Consider the following 19,559-nt stretch of genomic DNA (forward strand, 5'->3'; position numbering starts at 1 on the left):
TTCAAATATTTGAAATGCCCGAATATTCGCCCATCCCTAGTCTTAACGAGTTATCACGGCGTCTAGAAAAGTTGTCTCCTTAGCAGACGGGTGCGCTGACGTGTCACTGACGCAATTGTTTCCTCCTTTCTTAATGCAGAAGGCTTCCAAAATTTCCCTTTGGGCTTTTGTCTTTCCCTGACCTAGGATTCTAGGGTTGTCAAGCACAGGATTGCACCCACACTGCCTGCAATGGCTTGGTAGATGAGCACAGTCCTTCGTAGGAAGATGAGCACAATCCTTCGTAGGTCTGCCATGCTGCCATTAGTTGTAGCTATATAATGGCGCAAGCGCTGGACGTGCTTCGGCAACATGGCTGGCAGGCCGGTTTCCGACGAAGACAATGTCACTTCTTTTAGACCACAGCACGGATGCTAGGCGCGGCATTCTGTGAAAAACGCATCAAATTCATGCGCCACTGCTGCCGCTGGCAGGTGAATGCTCGCATGCAGTGCACAAATGCACAGTGCACAGCAGACACGTGCGCCAATTTCTCCGGTGTGGGATGGAATAACTCTGATGGGTGAGAGAACGAGTAGAGAGAGAGAGAGAGAGAAAGAAACAGAGGGAGAGAGAAAGAGAGAAATTCTTGGTGAGGTGGGATTTGAGCCTGCGTACCTACGATCCGAAGGCGAGCGTCCTAACCACTCGGCTATCCAAGCACGCTAGCAGAGCATAGCATACCCTTGTATAGTATAGTATAGCAAGGTGGCTGGAAAGGGAAGTGAGGAGGAGGGGAGAGAGTAAAGCGTAGCATAGAATGAAAGAGAGAAATAAAGAACAAGGAAGGAAAGAAGGACCGAAAGAGAAAGGATCAAAGGAAGAAGCATACGATCGGAAGAAAGAGAAAAACAGAGAAAAAGAAAGGGAAGCAAGACAGAAAAAGATAGAAAGAAAGAGGAAGCAAGAAATGGAGAGAGAGAAGGACGAGAAAGAGAAAGAAAGAAATAGAAATAAACAGAGACAAAAAGAAACAGAAATATGAGAGAAAAAGAAAGAAACAAAGGAGGCTGCCCAGCTCCGCACTTCCTTCAGGCTTGGCACCCCTAGTGCAAAGCTGCCTTAACTTTTTCTTTTCTTCCTCTTGAAAATATATATAACACCTAGTTTTTTTACTCGGTGACTGCAGTGTGACTGGTTCACTGTTGTCAGCTGTTCGGATTATCTTTTTGTTTTTGCTTGCTTGTTCGTGAAGCAGTTCAGCATTTTTAATGGGTTTTATTTGGCAAAATTTAAGTTGGCTCCAAGCTTAATTAAGGAGATAAAAACTGGATTGTGGAAAGGCATGATAGTGGTATGCCTGTTTCATGCAGGGCTCCAGCAGATGCATCTTCATTGCCCAAGCTGTTTGCTGCCTACCCCGAGTGGTACATCGAGGACATCGCCGATTTCTTGCTCTTTGTGATACAGTAGGTCTTGGTTCTCTCATCGATTATGAAAGGCTCACTTTAGATATTTTATTGTTTCTAGAGTTTTCACAGGATTAGCGGAGGCCCCGACAAATTGGGAGCATGCTGTTGAAACAATATGCAGTAATGCTACCGTAATGCTACCAAACTACGCCCAAGTGCCCTGGCTGCTACATCCTGCTACGTTTCCTCCAAACTCTGCGAGTCTGCGCCCAAGGGTGTGCTTCAACTTTCAGAAACGAAACTAACTACCTGAGGTTTCCCCATTGAAAGCGACATCGTGGTGCACCTGCATACGACGCAATCCGAGCCAAGCCAAGCCAGACTGGGCGTCACATAGTTGGACCATAGTTGTTGTTTCGATATAGTAAATGCCCGGTTTTTCAGACGATTTCGCGGTCTCTAGGAAGTCCGAAAAATCCCGATTTTTCGGACTTCCTAGAGATCACAAAATCGGCCGAAAATTTGGGCAGTGCGAAAAAATGAATTCATGCTTTTTCATTCCACTCAAGCAGTCAAATCGCCACAGCCACGTCCGAAAGAGCTTCAGTGCTGCCCAGTATCAGGCATTTTGGTGCACTCCCAGGCTCTCGTGAATATATTTGGGACCTGCCGTGGACCCCATGCAACCACATGTCAACCGCCATTCGAAAATTTGCGTCTCGTGATGAGCGCCGCCAATACCAGCAAAGCGCAGAATAAATTACGGCTGTCTCGCGTGGAGCGTTTGGAAACGACGAAGCGGAACACAAAGGCTGTGGTGGCAGAGCAGATGACTCGTCCAGCTTTCCCTGATGCATGTACGAAAATCTCCGCCGACACGCCGCATTTGCTGCTGCATGAAGCTGATCATTCCTAGTTGTGTGCAGCATGTCGCCAACTGAGCTGACGCCATCACTGACAGGGGGCACATGCATTTGCCGTGAAAGTGTTCATTATGCCCATTCCATTCCTGACCGCATACGGGTGCGGCAATGGCAAGCTGCTTTCGTTTGTGAAGACAACGCGTCTGTGCGGCACACTTAACGGTCTCGCACAAAGAGGAAGCATGAATAGCGGCGTGGCGCGTTAGGGTTTTTGCCTATAAAAATGTGCAGTACACACAACTGTGCTAGGCCGCATGCGCTACCGAGCAGTTAGCTGAAGGTACTTATCGTAAAGGGCTGTCGGGGATTAAGTCATACCGGCACGTTTGCGACCTGCCGCCATCACACCTCCGTGCATTCCTAGAGATTATCCCTAAAAACATCTCCACACAGTGCCTTGATAGCAATGATAGTAGCCCTTTCAAATATCCGGTCTGTTTGACCGCATAGCACTTAAGCATTGCGGCAAAGCTGACTTTCGGACATTGCTACAGCGCCAACCATATCGACTCTTGAAAGCACTGGTTCAAGCCTATGAGGTGATCAACGCAGCAGAGATGGGGGCTTTAATTAATGCTGTTTTGGACCTGAAATGTGGGCAGAAAGTTTCAGTGTCTGAAATTTTAAACATTCTCATACAATTGACATCCATGGGGCTTGTGATGGTGCTGCGAAAGTGTCTGAATATTCAAGCATGTCTGAAAAATTGGGTGTCCGGAAAATCGGAAATTGACTTCATTTGAGGATATTTGCGTGGCCGGCATGTGTGTTGCCCAGTGAACACAGAGACAGCCACAAGGTGTCGATCACCAAGACGCTTCACGCGTGCTTCAGTGATTAAAGACACCAGCTCTGTAATTCACAAGTCCAGAAAACATTCTGCTTGGTCATCGTGTAGCAAATGCAGGGACTCTTTTTTTGTGCTTGGGATGACATTGTGGCGACTTCACGGTGGCACAGCAGCAGCCAGACACTCTTTCCCATGTTTGACTGTCGGTGAAATCTTATCATGTTGTGGTAGGAAAGGGAAGTGGTACGCAACTGAGCCATAGAGGCTGTATGATCACGAAAATAAAGTTCAGTTGTTGCTTGTTCTTCAGGGACGCGCTACTCGCGTCTGTCTGCTGATTTCCAGCCGCACTCGCATCCCGAACAACATTGGTGACCCGTACGAGCAGCAAGTGCTATGGACACACCTCAGGGCACCGACATTCCGACACTCTTTAGCGTAGACGTGAAACTGCCTCCCTTTTGAACCGCGGATCCTGCATTGTGGTTCATTCAGGTAGAATGACAATTTGCTGCACGGCGCATCACAGCAGATTCCAGGAAATACCATTATGTGGTGAGCAGTCTGCCGCCATCGACCGCTAGCGAAATTCGAGACCTGTTGCTTTTCCTACTAGCGGACAGCGTTTACGAGGTGTTGAAGGCAACACTCATTTGCAGGGTCACACCCCGAAAGCCAACGGCTACGACAGCTTCTCCATGAAGCCAACCTCGGTGGCAGAACGCCAAGCCAGTTGCTGCAGCAATTATTGGGCAACGAAGTGGATGGTCTTGTCTAGGCTTGTGCGAATAGTAAATTTTAGGTTCGAAGCGAATAGTGATTCGGTCAAATAATTTCGAAGCGAATTCGAAGAGTACATATATCATATATTATAAAGAAAAATGAGCATGTTTGTCAGACCCAACTAACCTGCACAATGTTTTTTTTTTTAATTGAAACAAGGCACTTGCAAATGTCGTTCTTTTTGGTTCAAAGGAAGAAGTGGAAGCAACCTTGAATAGTAGCAGGATTTGACTTTCGGTAGAATGCAAGTGATAACCTGTAAAATATGTTACATTTTAATATTTACTCTACTTAGCGCATATAAGCCTGTAAAACAAGCTTTTAAACTTAAAAAATGATGAATTGATGTGAGGGTAAGTTCATTTAACCTTGAAGTGGGGCTTTGCAGCAGTGTGGGTTTTTCTTGGAAAGGTGTATTCACGGTGCAGCACCCTCCACTGCAGTGAAACCACCTTTACAGGGGGGTTACATGCGGACTAATATATACCTACTCGTTCATTTCGAATACAGTCGAACCAACTTATAATGATCCCAGATATAACGATCTATCGGTTATAACGACCACATTTCAGTGCACTTACAATTTTCCTATGCTACCCATTGAAACTGCGTCCACATATAACGAACATTTTTCAAAGCCTTTTACTTTTACAATGAACACTTCAGACACGGTCGCGGTAAAAATGTGGCGCATACAAATCGAAAAAAAAAGTTAAGACATGCCTTCTAAAGCATGAGAAAGGCACGTGCTTGCGTGTGCCCCGCTCCAGTTCACTTGCGATGGAGATATCCTAGATCAGCGAGCACCGCACGCAGATTTCGGACGCTGTGAGCGAGGTACGTCGCTTGCTTTCCAGGTGTTTCTTTAGGGGCACAGTGGCGGTGAGGAAATAAAAAAAAAATAAAAAGAAATAAGAGGCAGCATAAAGCCTTCGGGTCAGCTTTCGCACGTCAACCTTTTCTGATGCCGTTCTCTGCAGCTACGACCGCCTACGATGAACTAAACAATGCCTTAGAACGCAAGAAGCCATAAATGCAAGAAGCGATAATAGTGATAACTTTTCGTCCCATAAAAGATCACTGCGCCCCTTAATTTGACGATGCCCCAATGTGCGGCAAAAGGTATTCCATCTTTTCGGCAACGGCAGAGACCCGTCAATCAATGATTACAACTTCCACGTGATTGCGGTGATGCCTTCGCGGATAAGCATCAGAAAAGAAGCGAAGGTGAGGCGGCGGCCGGCGATGGACGTGCCGTTATGACTTATCACCAACAACCTTATCATAGTCATTATCTACTCGGCTACGCGTGTGGCGTAAACTGTGCGGATTGACGGCGGTACAAGTGCACCATGCAGCTGTTCGCAAGTCATGCGAGATGCTCACCACTTTGTGGAAAGGAAAGCAGCTCGCTGGTGTTAAGCAGTGCGGGCACCGAGAAACGTCGATGCACTGACGGCGACATTGTCATCACTTGCTTGTCTTCGCCGCGTCGAACGAACAGGCTACTCGTCACACCCGTGCATGGTCCAGAGTGAAGCAGGCATGATGAACACGCAAATGCACGCATAGAAGGCAGCCGGGCAGTGACGGCGTGGGCCGAGTAGGCAATGCGCTGCATGCAACTAGCCAGGGATGATCGGCTCCACGTGATGGTACCGCTTCAATGAAACGGTGTCATTTCATTGCAAAGGCGGTTTAATTACTCGTGAGCATGCAGCGGGCATCGCTTCAAGATGTGAAAAAGCTTAACAGTTGTCACCGAAGGGGTTGTTAGCACTTTTTAATAAAAATGCGCAGAAAGAAAACGGCTTGGTCGCTAAGTGCCACTTTCTAAGGCCGTGTCCATGTACAACGGACTACGGATATATTGACCACTTTTCATGACACCTTTGGGTGCGTTATAAATGGGTTGACTGTACTTCGAAATTTCCAAGAATTTAAATTCAAATCGAAGCGAATTCGAATTCTGTAATATGCGTTTGAATATTCGACGTGCTCGAATATTCACACCAGCCTAGTCTTGACAGCCTGGTGCTCCGAAAAATATTTCTACAAAAAATTCCCCCGAACGTCAGAATGGGCTTGACTGCCTCATATGAAAACAATCTATCCAAAATGACTGAGTTAGCCGACAAGCTCGTGGCGGTAGCTCCCACGTCTGTCGCTGCCGTCACAAGCGAACTGTCTCCACGTGAGCAGCTTCAATAGAAGAATGAAATCTTGCCTCTCATGTACTCCGTGGCTGCCCTCCATGCCATGTCACGGTCAACCAGTCAGAGTGCTCCGAAGTCGCCTATGAAATGCCAAAAATTATATTGGTACCATCGCAAGTTCAGCAATGCTGCACGCAAATGCGTACCACCCTGCGAGTTCTCAGGAAACGCCCCGGGAAGGCGCTGAGGGTGACCAGCGCTGCCGCCATACAAGAATGTTGCTCATCAGTCTTCTTCCTAACCGACCGTAAAAGCGGCTTCCGCTTCCTCGTCAACTACTCCCAGCATAACCTGTGGACTGCAACCTCCCGAACACATCGCCTCTGCAAGCAGTCAACAACACGACCATCGCCACGTATGCAAACTGCTCCCTAACCTTCAGTTTGGGCCTGCAGAGAACGCTATGATGGATCTTCATAGTAGTCGATATGAAATTCACTATTCTTGGGGCAGATTTCCTGTGCCACTTTGGACTGTTAGGTGACGTGCGTAACTGGAGGCTACAGGACCCCGTGTCACAATGCGATGTAAAAGGCAAGCCTTCAAGACAATGCCGCTCAGCCCTACGCTGATCAAGCCAGCAGGCCCTCTTTGTTTCACTTCCATACTGGGCGAATTTTCTAACCTGACACACCAGCACCAAGTGGGATCCCCAGTAAAACACAACTTGTTTCACCACATCACCACTACTGGATCAGCGGTTCACGCGCAACCACGTCGATTGTAGCCTGAAGAACTGGTGGTGGCATGGCAGGACTTGGACCATATTTTGGAGTTGGGCACCATTCAACGTTCTTCCAGTGCTTGGGCATTTCCCCTGCACGTGGTTCCTAAGTGGTCATGGAGTAACCAGCGCCCTTGCGGGGACTATCGAGCGCTGAACAGTGTCACAATGCCCGACAGGTACAGTCAAACCCGTATATATTTGTCACGTGGTCGTGACGTCGACGAAGACAGCAGTCGGCGTTTGTAGGATGAAACTGTTTATTTGGCCGAACTTGTGGCCGGAAAATGAGAACTAGAACTACAGCAATGCACGCTGTACAATGATAGCGGCGAACAGGGCGTCGTCCGTCGATCAACTGACAAGCGGTCACGCGCGTCGGCTTTTATACAGGCGCTATCGAACTTTCCAGCAATATCGCTGGTGGCGGCGTAATCTCTAGACAAAGCTGGAACATTCGCGTGCGGGGCGTAATCTTAACAAACCGATCTACTACAATCGCGATGCTTCTAGAACACTACTTCGCGGACAGCGTCGAGCGTTGATAACCGTCTCTGCCGGTCAAACCCGAATACATCAAAACAAGACAAGAAGTGGGCGTGGCAATGCCCCCCTCTGAAAAAGCATCGTCCCGATGCTTGTGAAAGAACATAGAAGAGAAAAAAACAAGTGTATACACAAATAAATTACAATAACAAAGGAAAAAAAAAATAGAGTCCCCCAGGCTCGCTAACGCGCGAAAAACGGCTTAAGGCGCACGACATGGACGACTTCAGGTCGCGCACGGCGCCGCTGAGAGTTCGTAATGCCGTCTGGAACAACCTCATAGTCGAGTGTGCCCAGGCGTCGAAGTACCCTGTACGGTCCGAAGTATCGTCGAAGAAGCTTCCCACTAAGTCCTCGTCGGCGTATTGGCGTCCATACCCATACACGGTCACCGGGTTGGTATTCCATGTGGCGTCGTCGAAGGTTGTAGCGGCGGCTGTCAGTCGTCTGCTGGTTCTTGATCCGCAGGCGGGCGAGCTGTCTTGCCTCTTCAGCGCGCTGTAGGTACGTGGTCACGTCGATGTTATCCTCGTCGGTCACGTTTGGTAGCATGGCGTCGAGCGTCGTTGCCGGGCTCCGTCCGTAGACCAACTTGTATGGCGTCATCTGCGTCGTTTCCTGTACGGCCGTGTTGTACGCGAAGGTCACGTACGGAAGGATGGCGTCCCACGTCTTGTGTTCCACGTCGACGTACATGGCCAGCATGTCGGCGATGGTCTTATTTAGACGCTCGGTGAGGCCGTTGGTCTGTGGGTGGTACGCGGTGGTGCGGCGGTGGCTTGTGTGGCTGTATTCAAAGATCGCCTGAGTCAGGTCAGCCGTGAACGCCGTACCTCTGTCGGTGATGAGAACCTCCGGGGCGCCGTGTCGAAGGACGATGTTCTCAACGAAGAACTTGGCTACCTCAGCGGCACTGCCTTTGGGCAGGGCTTTTGTTTCGGCGTAGCGGGTGAGGTAGTCGGTAGCCACGACGATCCATTTATTTCCGCAAGTCGACGTTGGGAACGGCCCCAGGAGGTCCATCCCGATCTGCTGGAATGGTCGCCGAGGAGGCTCGATCGGCTGAAGGAAGCCTGCTGGTCTCGTGGGCGGTGTCTTCCGTCGCTGACAGTCTCGGCACGTCCTTACGTAGCGAGTGACGTCGGCGGCAAGGCGCGGCCAGTAGTACTTTTCTTGTACTCGTGCGAGCGTTCGGGAAAGTCCGAGGTGTCCAGCCGTTGGGTCGTCGTGCAGGGCATGCAAAATTTCTGGTCGCAGTCCCGAAGGTACAACGATAAGGTAGCTGGCTCGGGCCGGAGTGAAGTTCTTCTTTACGAGGACGTTGTTTTTCAAGGAAAATGATGCCAATCCTCGCCTGAATACTTTTGGGACAACGACGGTCCTGCCCTCCAGGTATTCCACTAGACCCTTCAGTTCCGGGTCGGCTCGCTGTCGTTCGGCGAAGTCTTCGGTACTTATGGCTCCCAAGAAGCTGTCATCATCCTGGTCGTCGGGCGTTGGTGGGTCGACGGGGGCACGAGACAAGCAGTCGGCGTCGGAGTGTTTCCTTCCGGACTTGTAGACGACAGTAATGTCGAATTCTTGAAGTCTTAGGCTCCACCGTGCGAGGCGACCTGAAGGGTCCTTCAAGTTAGCTAGCCAACACAAGGCGTGATGGTCGCTCACAACTTTGAAGGGCCTGCCGTAGAGGTAGGGGCGAAACTTTGACGTAGCCCAGACGATGGCGAGGCACTCCTTTTCTGTTGTGGAATAGTTGACCTCTGCTTTATACAGCGACCGGCTAGCATAACTGATAACCCTTTCCAGTCCGCCCGTCCGCTGCACAAGGACGGCGCCGAGTCCTATGCTGCTTGCATCGGTGTGAATCTCCGTATCGGCGTATTCGTCGAAATGCGCAAGTATCGGAGGTGTCTGCAGGCGTCGTTTAAGTTCATGAAATGCTTCGACTTGCGCTGTTTGCCACCTGAATTCGACGTCGGTCTTCGTGAGCTGCGTTAGTGGCTCGGCGATCCGTGAAAAGTCTTTGACAAAGCGTCTGTAATAGGCGCACAAGCCGAGAAATCGGCGCACGGCCTTCTTGTCGGTGGGTGGCGGGAAAGCGGCGATGGCAGCTGTTTTCTGCGGGTCTGGGAGCACTCCAGTCTTGCTGATCACGTGACCCAAAAACAAGAGCTCCTCGTACGCGAAGCGGCACTTTTCTGGCTTCAGGGTGAGCCCGGAGTTCTTGATTGCTTGAAGTACGGATTGAAGTCGCTGGAGGTGTTCGTCGAAGTTCGAGGAATACACAACGACGTCGTCCAAGTAAACAAGGCAAGTCTGCCACTTCAAGCCAGCTAACACAGTATCCATGACTCGTTGGAAAGTCGCAGGCGCCGAGCAAAGACCGAAAGGCATGACCTTGAACTCGAACAGGCCGTCCGGTGTTATAAAGGCGGTCTTTTCTCGGTCTCTCTCGTCGACTTCAATTTGCCAGTAGCCGGTCTTGAGGTCCATCGACGAAAAGTAATTCGCGTTGTGGAGTCGATCCAGGGTGTCGTCTATCCGTGGGAAAGGGTACACGTCCTTCTTTGTGATTTTGTTCAGGCGACGATAATCGACGCAGAAACGTAGGGTCCCATCCTTCTTCTTCACTAACACCACGGGAGACGCCCACGGGCTGTTGGACGGCTGGATGATGTCGTCGCGTAGCATTTCATCGACTTGTTTCTTAACGGCCTCCCGTTCCCGCGTCGAAACCCGGTAGGGACTCTGACGGAGTGGTCGAGCATTTTCTTCTGTTATGATGCGGTGCTTAGCAAGGGGCGTTTGTCGGACCCGCGATGACGACGAGAAACAGTCCCTGTATTCCTGCAGAAGGCGTCGGAGCTGTTGCTGTTGGCGAGCGGGAAGACTTGGGTTTACGTCGAAGGGTGGCTCAGGGATCGTCGTCGTAGCTTCGTCAGAATCTGAAAAGGCAAACGCATCGCTGACGGCCAAGATTTCTTCGATGTATGCAATCGTCGTGCCCCTGCTCAGGTGTCTGTATTCCTGGCTGAAGTTCGTTAGCATCACGCTTCCTTTTCCTTCATGCAACCGAGCAATGCCCCTTGCGACGCAAATGTCACGGTCTAGCAGCAAACGCTGATCGCTGTCGATGACACCTTCGATGTCTTCAGCTTTTTCGGTGCCGACGAAAATAATGACGCTGGAACGCGGCGGAATGGTCACCTGCTCTTCTATCACATTCAATGCATGGTTCCCTGACGTCGCGCGGGGCGGGAGCGCTTTATCTGGGGTTAGTGTTATCGACTCGGACCTCAGGTCGATGACGGCGCCGTGTTCACTTAGGAAGTCCATTCCAAGTATTGCATCCCTGGAGCAGTTTTGTAGGATTACAAAGCTCGCATGATAAGTCCGGTTATTGATGGTGACTCTCGCCGTGCAGACACCAATCGGCGTTATCAGATGGCCTCCAGCGGTGCGGATTTCGGGGCCTTCCCAAGCGGTCTTAACTTTCTTCAACTTCGTGGCGAAGAGCCCACTGATGACGCAGTATCCAGTATCGACGAGAGCGGTGACGTTGTGGCCGTCGATGAGAACGTCGAGGTCGCTAGTTCGTCGTCTTGCATTGCGGTTGGGTCTCGGCGTCGGGTCACGGCTGCGTCGGTTTGTTCCGCTGCTTCCATGTTGCGTCGTCGGGTCTTCTGTGGTCCGCAAGATATCGTCGTCAGGGGTCTGTCTGGTTCGCGTCGTGTTCTGAAGGTTTCGTCGCGACGTCGTCGTCGTCGGCGGAGGATCTTCGGTAGTTCGTCGTACAGCAACCGCACCTCCATCGGTTGCTGCCCTTAGTTTTCCGGATACGGGCTAGGCGACCGGCCTCGGTTTGGGCCAGTGTACGGCCGGCGGTGCGGTGACATGTAGCGGCCGGGCGACGGCGAGCGTGAAGGACGTCGTTCTTGCCACTGCGTTCCGGTTAGGTAGTCGTGGATGTCGCGAGGCCGTTCGCCTGGCTGCGGTCGCGGCGCGTTGATGGCGAATCCTCGTAGTCCCATCTGTCGGTACTGGCAGCGGCGGTACGTGTGGCCGGCCTCCCCGCAATGGTAGCAGAGCGGGCGGTTGTCAGGGGCGCGCCAGACATCGGTCTTCCTCGGGGTGTAGCGCTGGCCGACAGGTGGGCGGTAGGGCGTCGGTGGCGGCGGCGGCGTATGGCCGACAGGTGTACGGTAGGGCATCGGTGGCGGCGGCGGCGTCTGGCGACGGTACTGCGGCGGTGTATCGTCTTGGCGTGGGCGTGGAGGAGGAGCATGACGGCGGGCTGCAGCAGCATAGCTCATAGCTTGCGGCTGCGGCTCTACTAGCTGAGGCGCACCGAGTGAATGCTGGATCTCCTGGCGCACGAGGTCGGCGATGGAATCTACTTGAGGTTGCGACGAAGGTAGAAGTTTTCGCAGCTCCTCTTGCACGATTGCTCGAATCGTCTCACGCAGGTCGGCGGATCCTAGCGCTTGAACGTCGGCGTAGCTTGTGGTCGAGAGGCTGCGGTTGTATTGCCGTGTCCGCATCTCAAGCGTTTTCTCGATTGTTGTTGCTTCGGAGACAAATTCTTGGACGGTATTCGGCGGATTCCTCATAAGGCCAGCGAAGAGCTGTTCCTTTACTCCTCGCATGAGGAAACGAACCTTCTTTTCTTCAGGCATGTTGGGGTCAGCGTGGCGGAACAGCCGGGTCATTTCTTCCGCGAAGATGCTCACGTTTTCGTTCGGGAGCTGAACCCGTGTCTCCAGCAAGGATGCGGCCCTTTCCTTTCGAACGACGCTCGTGAACGTCTCCAAAAAAGCACTACGAAAGAGATCCCAGGTTCGAAGCGTGGACTCCCGGTTCTCGAGCCATGTCCTTGCTGCTTCTTCCAGGTAGAAGTACACGTGGCGCAGCTTGTCGTCGGCGTTCCAGTTGTTAAATGTTGCGACCCTTTCGAACGTCTCCAGCCAGGTTTCGGGGTCTTCACATGGCGAACCACGAAATGTCGGCGGCTCCCTGGGCGGCTGCATCACTATCGCGGCAGGGTTCGCTGCGGCCGTCATCGTGCCTGTTGTTCTTGTCGCCGTGGCTTTTGGCTTATCCGGTAGGAGTCCGTATTGGGGGGGTAGTCCTTTCTGCCGGCGGCTGGTTCGAGAATCCGGGTTGTCCTTAGAGTCGTCTTCTTCGCGGCTTGGGCTTGGGTCAGCGCTCCGCGGTGGCGTCCGGATCATGAAGCAGCACCTCCACCAGATGTCACGTGGTCGTGACGTCGACGAAGACAGCAGTCGGCGTTTGTAGGATGAAACTGTTTATTTGGCCGAACTTGTGGCCGGAAAATGAGAACTAGAACTACAGCAATGCACGCTGTACAATGATAGCGGCGAACAGGGCGTCGTCCGTCGATCAACTGACAAGCGGTCACGCGCGTCGGCTTTTATACAGGCGCTATCGAACTTTCCAGCAATATCGCTGGTGGCGGCGTAATCTCTAGACAAAGCTGGAACATTCGCGTGCGGGGCGTAATCTTAACAAACCGATCTACTACAATCGCGATGCTTCTAGAACACTACTTCGCGGACAGCGTCGAGCGTTGATAACCGTCTCTGCCGGTCAAACCCGAATACATCAAAACAAGACAAGAAGTGGGCGTGGCAATATCGAAATCGCAAAAAACGCCTGTTAGTTCGATATAGGGCATAATTCGATATAAGCCTGCTAAAGAATTGGACGTCATAAATTCACACACCATTCATAAAAGCACTTTATTGACGAAGCTAGCTTAGTTGCGCTTAAAATAGTCTTCCATTTTTTTCTGTTTGAGCAACTTCGCTGCCTGCGACAGCACGCATTTCTCAACATGGTCTAAAGAGTCGGAGCAGGCGAGGCCACAACCTTCCTCATTCGCGCAGAAGCGCCGGACTAGTGCGAGAGCACCAATCACCTCTGAGGATGTGGGCAAAGGATCGTCATTTATCATGCCTTTCTTTGAACTGCTGTAGCCAACCGGAGCCACCTTGAAAATTCCCCCTGCCAAGGAGAAAAGCCATGTCCTTTGCTTTATGTTTGATCATGGGGCCGGACACGGGGAGGTTGCGCAACCGAACGTCGACGAACCACTTGTACACGGCTGCCTCGACGTCTTCATACATAGCCGTGCGTACGCCTCGGGTGCCACAGGCACCGGGTCTTTTGTCCGCTTTATCCCTAATCTCTGCCTTATTCTTCAAGATCGTGCTGAAAGTGCTCCTTGGAATCTTGCACGCTGCCGCGACGCCCGACTTCTCACCACGTTCGAATCGATTTATAATTTCAAGCTTCATGGCGAAAGGCAAATTCTGACGCTTCACGCTAGCCATCACGACACAGGCGCATGGTGCGAAGCACAACAAACGAGAAATGCAGGGAGATAACTCGCACGACCCGCGCGTTCGCATGACGAGAGTACAAGAGGCCTTGATTGGCTGTCTCAGCAAGCGCTGCGGGCGGGTCAGGATCATTTTTTGCAGGGGGGGTGACGGCGGCTCAACTGACGCGGCACGGTCACGGTAGGGAGAGCGGGTCATGCGCCGCCGGGTTAAACCACTTTTGGAGTGAGCGGTGGGGAAAAGCACCAGTTTCCCCGCCGCTACGAGGGAAAGCCAACTTCCGGGGGCACTTTTGCCCCGCTTGACGTTCGATATATCGGGAGTCGCTGATATTCTTGTTCAATGTAACCGTAATTTTCGCTATATATTCTCACTGTAACTATACTGTGTTCAGAAGTTGTTCGATATACAGGATAATTTGATGTAAACGGGTTCGATATAGTCAGGTTCGACTGTAGAGAAATAAGCGAGCGTTCTGGTGATGATGATAGTGGCATGTATAGAGCTGGGCATTGCTTACATCGGGTGATAAAGGCAGCGCTGCTTAGTTCAAAAGACAGAAAACAGGGATGACACAGACGAAGCGCATCTAGCAACTAATTTAATAAAACAAAAAGACTAAAAAGGGGTGGGGAAATACAAAGGAGAAGGCACTGTGGGTAAACTGCGCATGAGCCAACGTTGATGCTAATTATAGAGAAAACACGTGCATTTATCTCTTGGGAATTTATGTTTGTGCACCGTTGTAACTTTTTAAGTTCGCAATTCATTATATTGAAGTGTTTTGAAGTGTTTGAAAACAGTGCTGGGCTGTATCGAAGATACATGCGTCTTTGATACAGTCTTAAATACTCTTTGGGTATCTTGCATCTGTACCGCGATACGTTTCGCACGATGTGTATCAGTAACTGTACTTCCGATACATTACATAATATATCGCGTATCTTAAAGGGCCATTCACCAGGTCACATTAGCAATTTTAGTTAGACACTGGAAGTTGTTGTGTGCCCAATGAAGACCAATATGCCACAAAAATTTTTAAATAGGTTCATTACGAGCTGAGAAAACCAGTATTTTGAAGCGGCACAAAACCCTGATGCGAGCAGGCGAGCTTGAAACCCTTGTCACTTGCCCCGTGTAGATTTCGCAAGCCAAATCCCTTCCCTGCCCTCTTCGACATTGGAGCCGGAGGATCACACGACGCATACGCATGAACACGTCATGCGCACGTAAGGTTACGGGCGCATGATGCGCCCTAGCATGTCCGAGCCCCCGAGCACGCGAGCGGTGTTGCGTTATGTCGGCGTTCTCTGCAGTCTACAGCCTGTTTCTAAGGGATGGATCCCTCGGTGCACGCACATTTGGAGAAGCTGGCATGGATCACGGATCCTTACCGTGACACACCGCGTCGCATCGCTGGAACTGCTGCCAGAGACGATGCACCAAAAACGTGCCAAGCGTTGTCAAGGCTGGCACCTGCACAATGCGGGAACGGCGAGAACACGAACGCCTGCGTAACGGAGGCAGATTAGTCTCACATTTTGCTGTGATTCAAAGTAAAAAAATTAAATAAAAACACGCACACATTCTGCTTGCGTGTTTTATTATTTCCCTCAACTTTTATTCATCGATTCAAGCAACAGATTACACAAATTACACGTCGCCTCAAATAATTCTTGCAGTGCCACGTGCTGCTATGGGCAGCGTTAAAGCACAATGTCTACGTAGAGCAGCCATATCAAAGCATAGATAACCATGTAGGGCCATTCCTTGTCGTACGTCATCCCTTCCACCTTGAGGCACGCGCCCGTGAGACGAAGGACAAGCAGCGTTCACCTTGAAATTTGACTATTTCTACGGCGCATAGCGTTTCAAATTTTGGCAGACGTGATCGTGAACGCCCAGAGTATGCATTGTGCGTCATCTCAAAATGCTCAGACATGTTTAGGAGCCATTTAAGATACAAGATACTGCTATCGCAGACCACCGTGCAAAACAATAATCGCTGGTTGAATTCCGCATCTCAAGCTGGTACTGGTGCCCCTAAGCCACCTGAATAAAACTAAGGGCAGTGACATAATTTTATCTTTCTGCCAGGATCCTCCAGCAAGAACAGGCGACGAAGTCCGCGTGTCCCTATTGGTGGAACAGAGCAGGGATGCAACAGCTGCGCCAATTGCGCCAATTTGATACAATTCTTTATTTTTGCGCCAAGCTGAGCCAAAATCGTGATATTGGTTAAAGTTGCGCCATGCTGCGCCAAGATGCCCAACCAGCTTAAAATTTGCTCAGTTGCGTGAATTTGAGCAAGAAATGGAGGCCGCGTTAGTCATTTGCAGTGTGGGCATTGTCATCCAATACAGAGGCGCAGACCCTAACCCCTTGCGAAAGAAAAAAAACTCAGTTTCACCGCAAGGACGAAGCATTGAATACGATATCAACAAATTGTAATGTTATACGAAGTGAGGCTGGCAGCAAACTCTTTTGTATCTGATCTTGCGTAACTCTACAAGATGTTGGTGTAAGAGAATACGGCCACTCCAGGGAAAAATGCTCTTTCTGCACAGTGTCTTCGCATTGAGAGCGCAGCACGTAGCAGGATATACGAGCAGCCCACTGATGGCTGCCGAGATAGTGCGCGCGCCAGCAATCGCGACCGTGGCCTTAGAATCAAAGTTCAAAGTTGCTACTCGAGCGACAGCTCCCCCCCTCCCCCTTCTCGCGTCTTTTCATGCTCGTTCAAGACGGGTGGGGCGCTTCCTCTATGCTTTGATGGCAGGCTTCCCGAGCGGAGTGGTGTTATCACATACGCCCGCCGAGCGATGGAAATGGGCTGGCTCGTTTGATGTCTGCTTCAGCTGCGTTCATCACCCGCATTTGTGCGCTTTTACCCGCAGTAGAACATACTATGCACACATATATGTTATCAGTTTGGACTTCATACGGAAGATGACAGCAAAAACTCGTCGAGAGTGTCCATATAGTTGTTATCGCGATAGAAAAAGACAGTAGTTCTCAAATTTCCTGATGCTTGTTTTATTGCATGCAGAACGCTTTTTAAGCCACTTTTGCCGCAGTACACTGGTGTCTTGCGGAAAAGCATACTGAGATTGAGAAGGGGCTATTAGTACTAGCTGTCAGGAACACAGCACATTTTGTTCTTTAATTACTCATTCGTGCACGTGCCATGTAATTACGAGTACTAGTATGATCGCTGACGTATACAAAATTATTGGCAATCATTTGGAGCTTCTGTGTATGGCGTTTCTGACAAAAGCGTATGCCAGTTTTCTTTTTTCACTACCCCAACTTGCTCCTGCTTTAAGAATCCCACAAATTTCTAGGTTGCCTGGTTCGCAGGTCCACATTAGCATTTCCAGTGCCTGTCAAATTATTTGACAGGTCCTGCAAATGCTAATGTGGACTTAGTCATTGTTCGCACTGTGGGGTGGCTCAACGCACTGCTTTTATTGAAATAGCAGTGTTCACGTGCACTGTGCACGAATTAGCTGACGTTGACTGGTTTTTACATATTTTTGTTTTCTTTTCTAAAAATAAGCCTTTGTTATACTGCTCCAAATTTGGGATTTCGGGCTGAAAAATTCAGGTTTTTTTTCCGTAACCTGCTCCAAATTTGGATTTTTGTGCTCCAAAAGCAACATTTTGCTGCTCCAAAAATTGCTCCAAATCCTGTTTCGGCTGTTGCATCCCTGAACAGAGTCGCATGGCAGTGTCGACAGAAACAAGTGCGCAAATGTCTCCGCTAGCCCACGTATCTTTTGTTTTTTCGATTGTTTGTCTTAGTTGTGTCAGTGCAGTGATACTTGCTCCTTAGCCACTGTCCTACTCCGCGTACTTCAAAGTGTGCGGTGTCTATCGCACAAGTTCTGATGCCGCTGTAGTGTCGTTATTGACGCTCTTGCGTGTTGCTTCGTTACGAAATATGAAGCATGCAAGAATTAGGGGCCTTTGTGTCTCATGGCTGATACATCAGTTATTTCAAAAATCTCGTAGATGTTATTTTGACTTGCATGCCATTGACTTATATGCAAATAAGATTCTAACAACTATAGCACCACCGGTACCGATTTTAGATCTAATAGAGCAGGTGTTTACCTAACAGAAGAAAAACCGTGGTTGCATGTGCAGTGGTTGTGGCAAACGGTAGTTTCGTTTTCAATTCACGTGTGCTGGCCACGCGTGTGCCTTCAGAACTGCGTCGTTGCTATTTATGATCACATCTACAGTGGTTTCATTCACAGTGGTTGTGGCCAACGATAAGCACAGTTTTGACTCTGTGCACTGGCCGGGTGCATTCTTCTGAAGCTTCCAGAGCAAGCTGCTGTTGGCCATCACTCAGTAGTTTCAGTACCCCGGTTCATATCACCCGTCGCGACGCGTAAAAGTGTTTGGAACATCCGGATTTCGGCCTGTTGCACATAATGAAGTTCGACTGGGTAATATTACAAATTTGTATCAGCCAGGTTTGCATCACCGAGATTCCACTGTGAATGCTTCTCAGTGTAGCTGCGTTTGGTAAGCCTAGTTTCCTTGAGCTCGCACGGTGCCATTGGCACACATTGTAACTGCCCTGGCACTTGTGCAAAGCCACAAGGCTGGTGTTCTTGGCCACGGCAAGTGGGCACAAGGTCTTCTCTATCGTGTTGCAGGTATCGAGCGCAGGCAGTGGAGGCGGCGGAGGCATCCCTGGTCGAGCTGCTGGCACAGCTGCTGTGCTCGGCCAACCGGTTGGGCAAGCCCTACCTGAGCGCCAAACTGGTCGAGGTGCTGTTTTGCGCCACAGTGGCAGGCAGCTGTGGCCAGCTGGCAGGGCGGCTGCTCGACCTGCCCTGTGCTCAGCAGCAGCTGGGACCAGCCCTCATGCGCTTCTACACAGACGTCGAGTCCACGGGCGCTGCATCCGAGTTCTACGACAAGTTCACCATTCGCTACCACATCAGGTCTGCTTTGCTTGGAATTTGTATGAGAAAGGGGATTAAGAATAGACTGTGCTCACTGTGACCGACCGACAACTCTACTCTCCATCTTCTCCCAATCTTTTTGCTTCGCACATAAATGTCTCTGCAGCAGCAGTGTACAATTGAGCCCAGATAAAACCATATTTGAATGTCATTAAATGCCATTGTTATGACCGGGACTGCTAAAAAAACGAGGAAGGTGGACTGGCAGAGCTGCTATTATTATCGTGGCCTGTGCCCCTCCTCTAATCTTTCCTATCGCTGACTATGTTAGCACGTTTAACATGAAAAGTGGACCTGTTTCATGCTGGCACTGGACGCACAGCTTTGCCTGCTATTCTCGGTCGACTCTGGCAGCCAGCCTCGCACTCTCCTGTCATGTGCAGCAATTGGTTGGGGTCTTTTCAAAATCATCTGCTATCTCATTCGGTCTGGCAGCCTTTGAACCTGCCAGAAGATTAACCCCTGTGCATTGTCCCCACAACTGCGTGTGTTTCATCTTTCTCCCCGTTCTGCCACAGTGCACTTAGGGAGATGGCTTGCATGGCCTACATCGTTCCTTGCTTGCCCTAACATGCACAACTCTTTCACACGGAACATCAATGGCACAGTCTGCGCCGTAGAAAGGGATACAGGAGACAAGCTTGGGGATGAAGTGGAAGCTGGAAAGCTGGCTGTATTCTGTGAATGCTCACTCCGGGAGAGCGTCATCTGCTGCTTGCACGTCACGAGGTCATGGCTGTCGAAAATCGCGCTACTTTGTGACGCATTCGCACTCAATCTGTGTTCACGGGTCGATAATCATTTAGAATATTCCGTATTAACTCGAATCTAGGCTGCCCTCG

The 19,559-nt window shown here is 50.4% G+C and overlaps 1 protein-coding gene across 2 annotated transcripts in view; it reads left to right on the top strand.

The window, feature by feature from the left end:
* Positions 1-19,559, top strand: part of LOC119390936 (ubiquitin conjugation factor E4 B) — a 144,331-nt gene that overhangs the window by 91,639 nt on the left and 33,133 nt on the right. For both annotated transcript variants that reach the window (XM_037658652.2, XM_037658653.2), the window contains 2 exons: positions 1,353-1,448; positions 18,406-18,696. In XM_037658652.2, the coding sequence (XP_037514580.1) occupies positions 1,353-1,448; positions 18,406-18,696 (387 nt within the window). The remainder of the gene's footprint in view (positions 1-1,352; positions 1,449-18,405; positions 18,697-19,559) is intronic.

This window comes from Rhipicephalus sanguineus, chromosome 4 (assembly GCF_013339695.2).
Source record: "Rhipicephalus sanguineus isolate Rsan-2018 chromosome 4, BIME_Rsan_1.4, whole genome shotgun sequence".
In the NCBI taxonomy this organism is placed as follows: domain Eukaryota; kingdom Metazoa; phylum Arthropoda; class Arachnida; order Ixodida; family Ixodidae; genus Rhipicephalus; species Rhipicephalus sanguineus.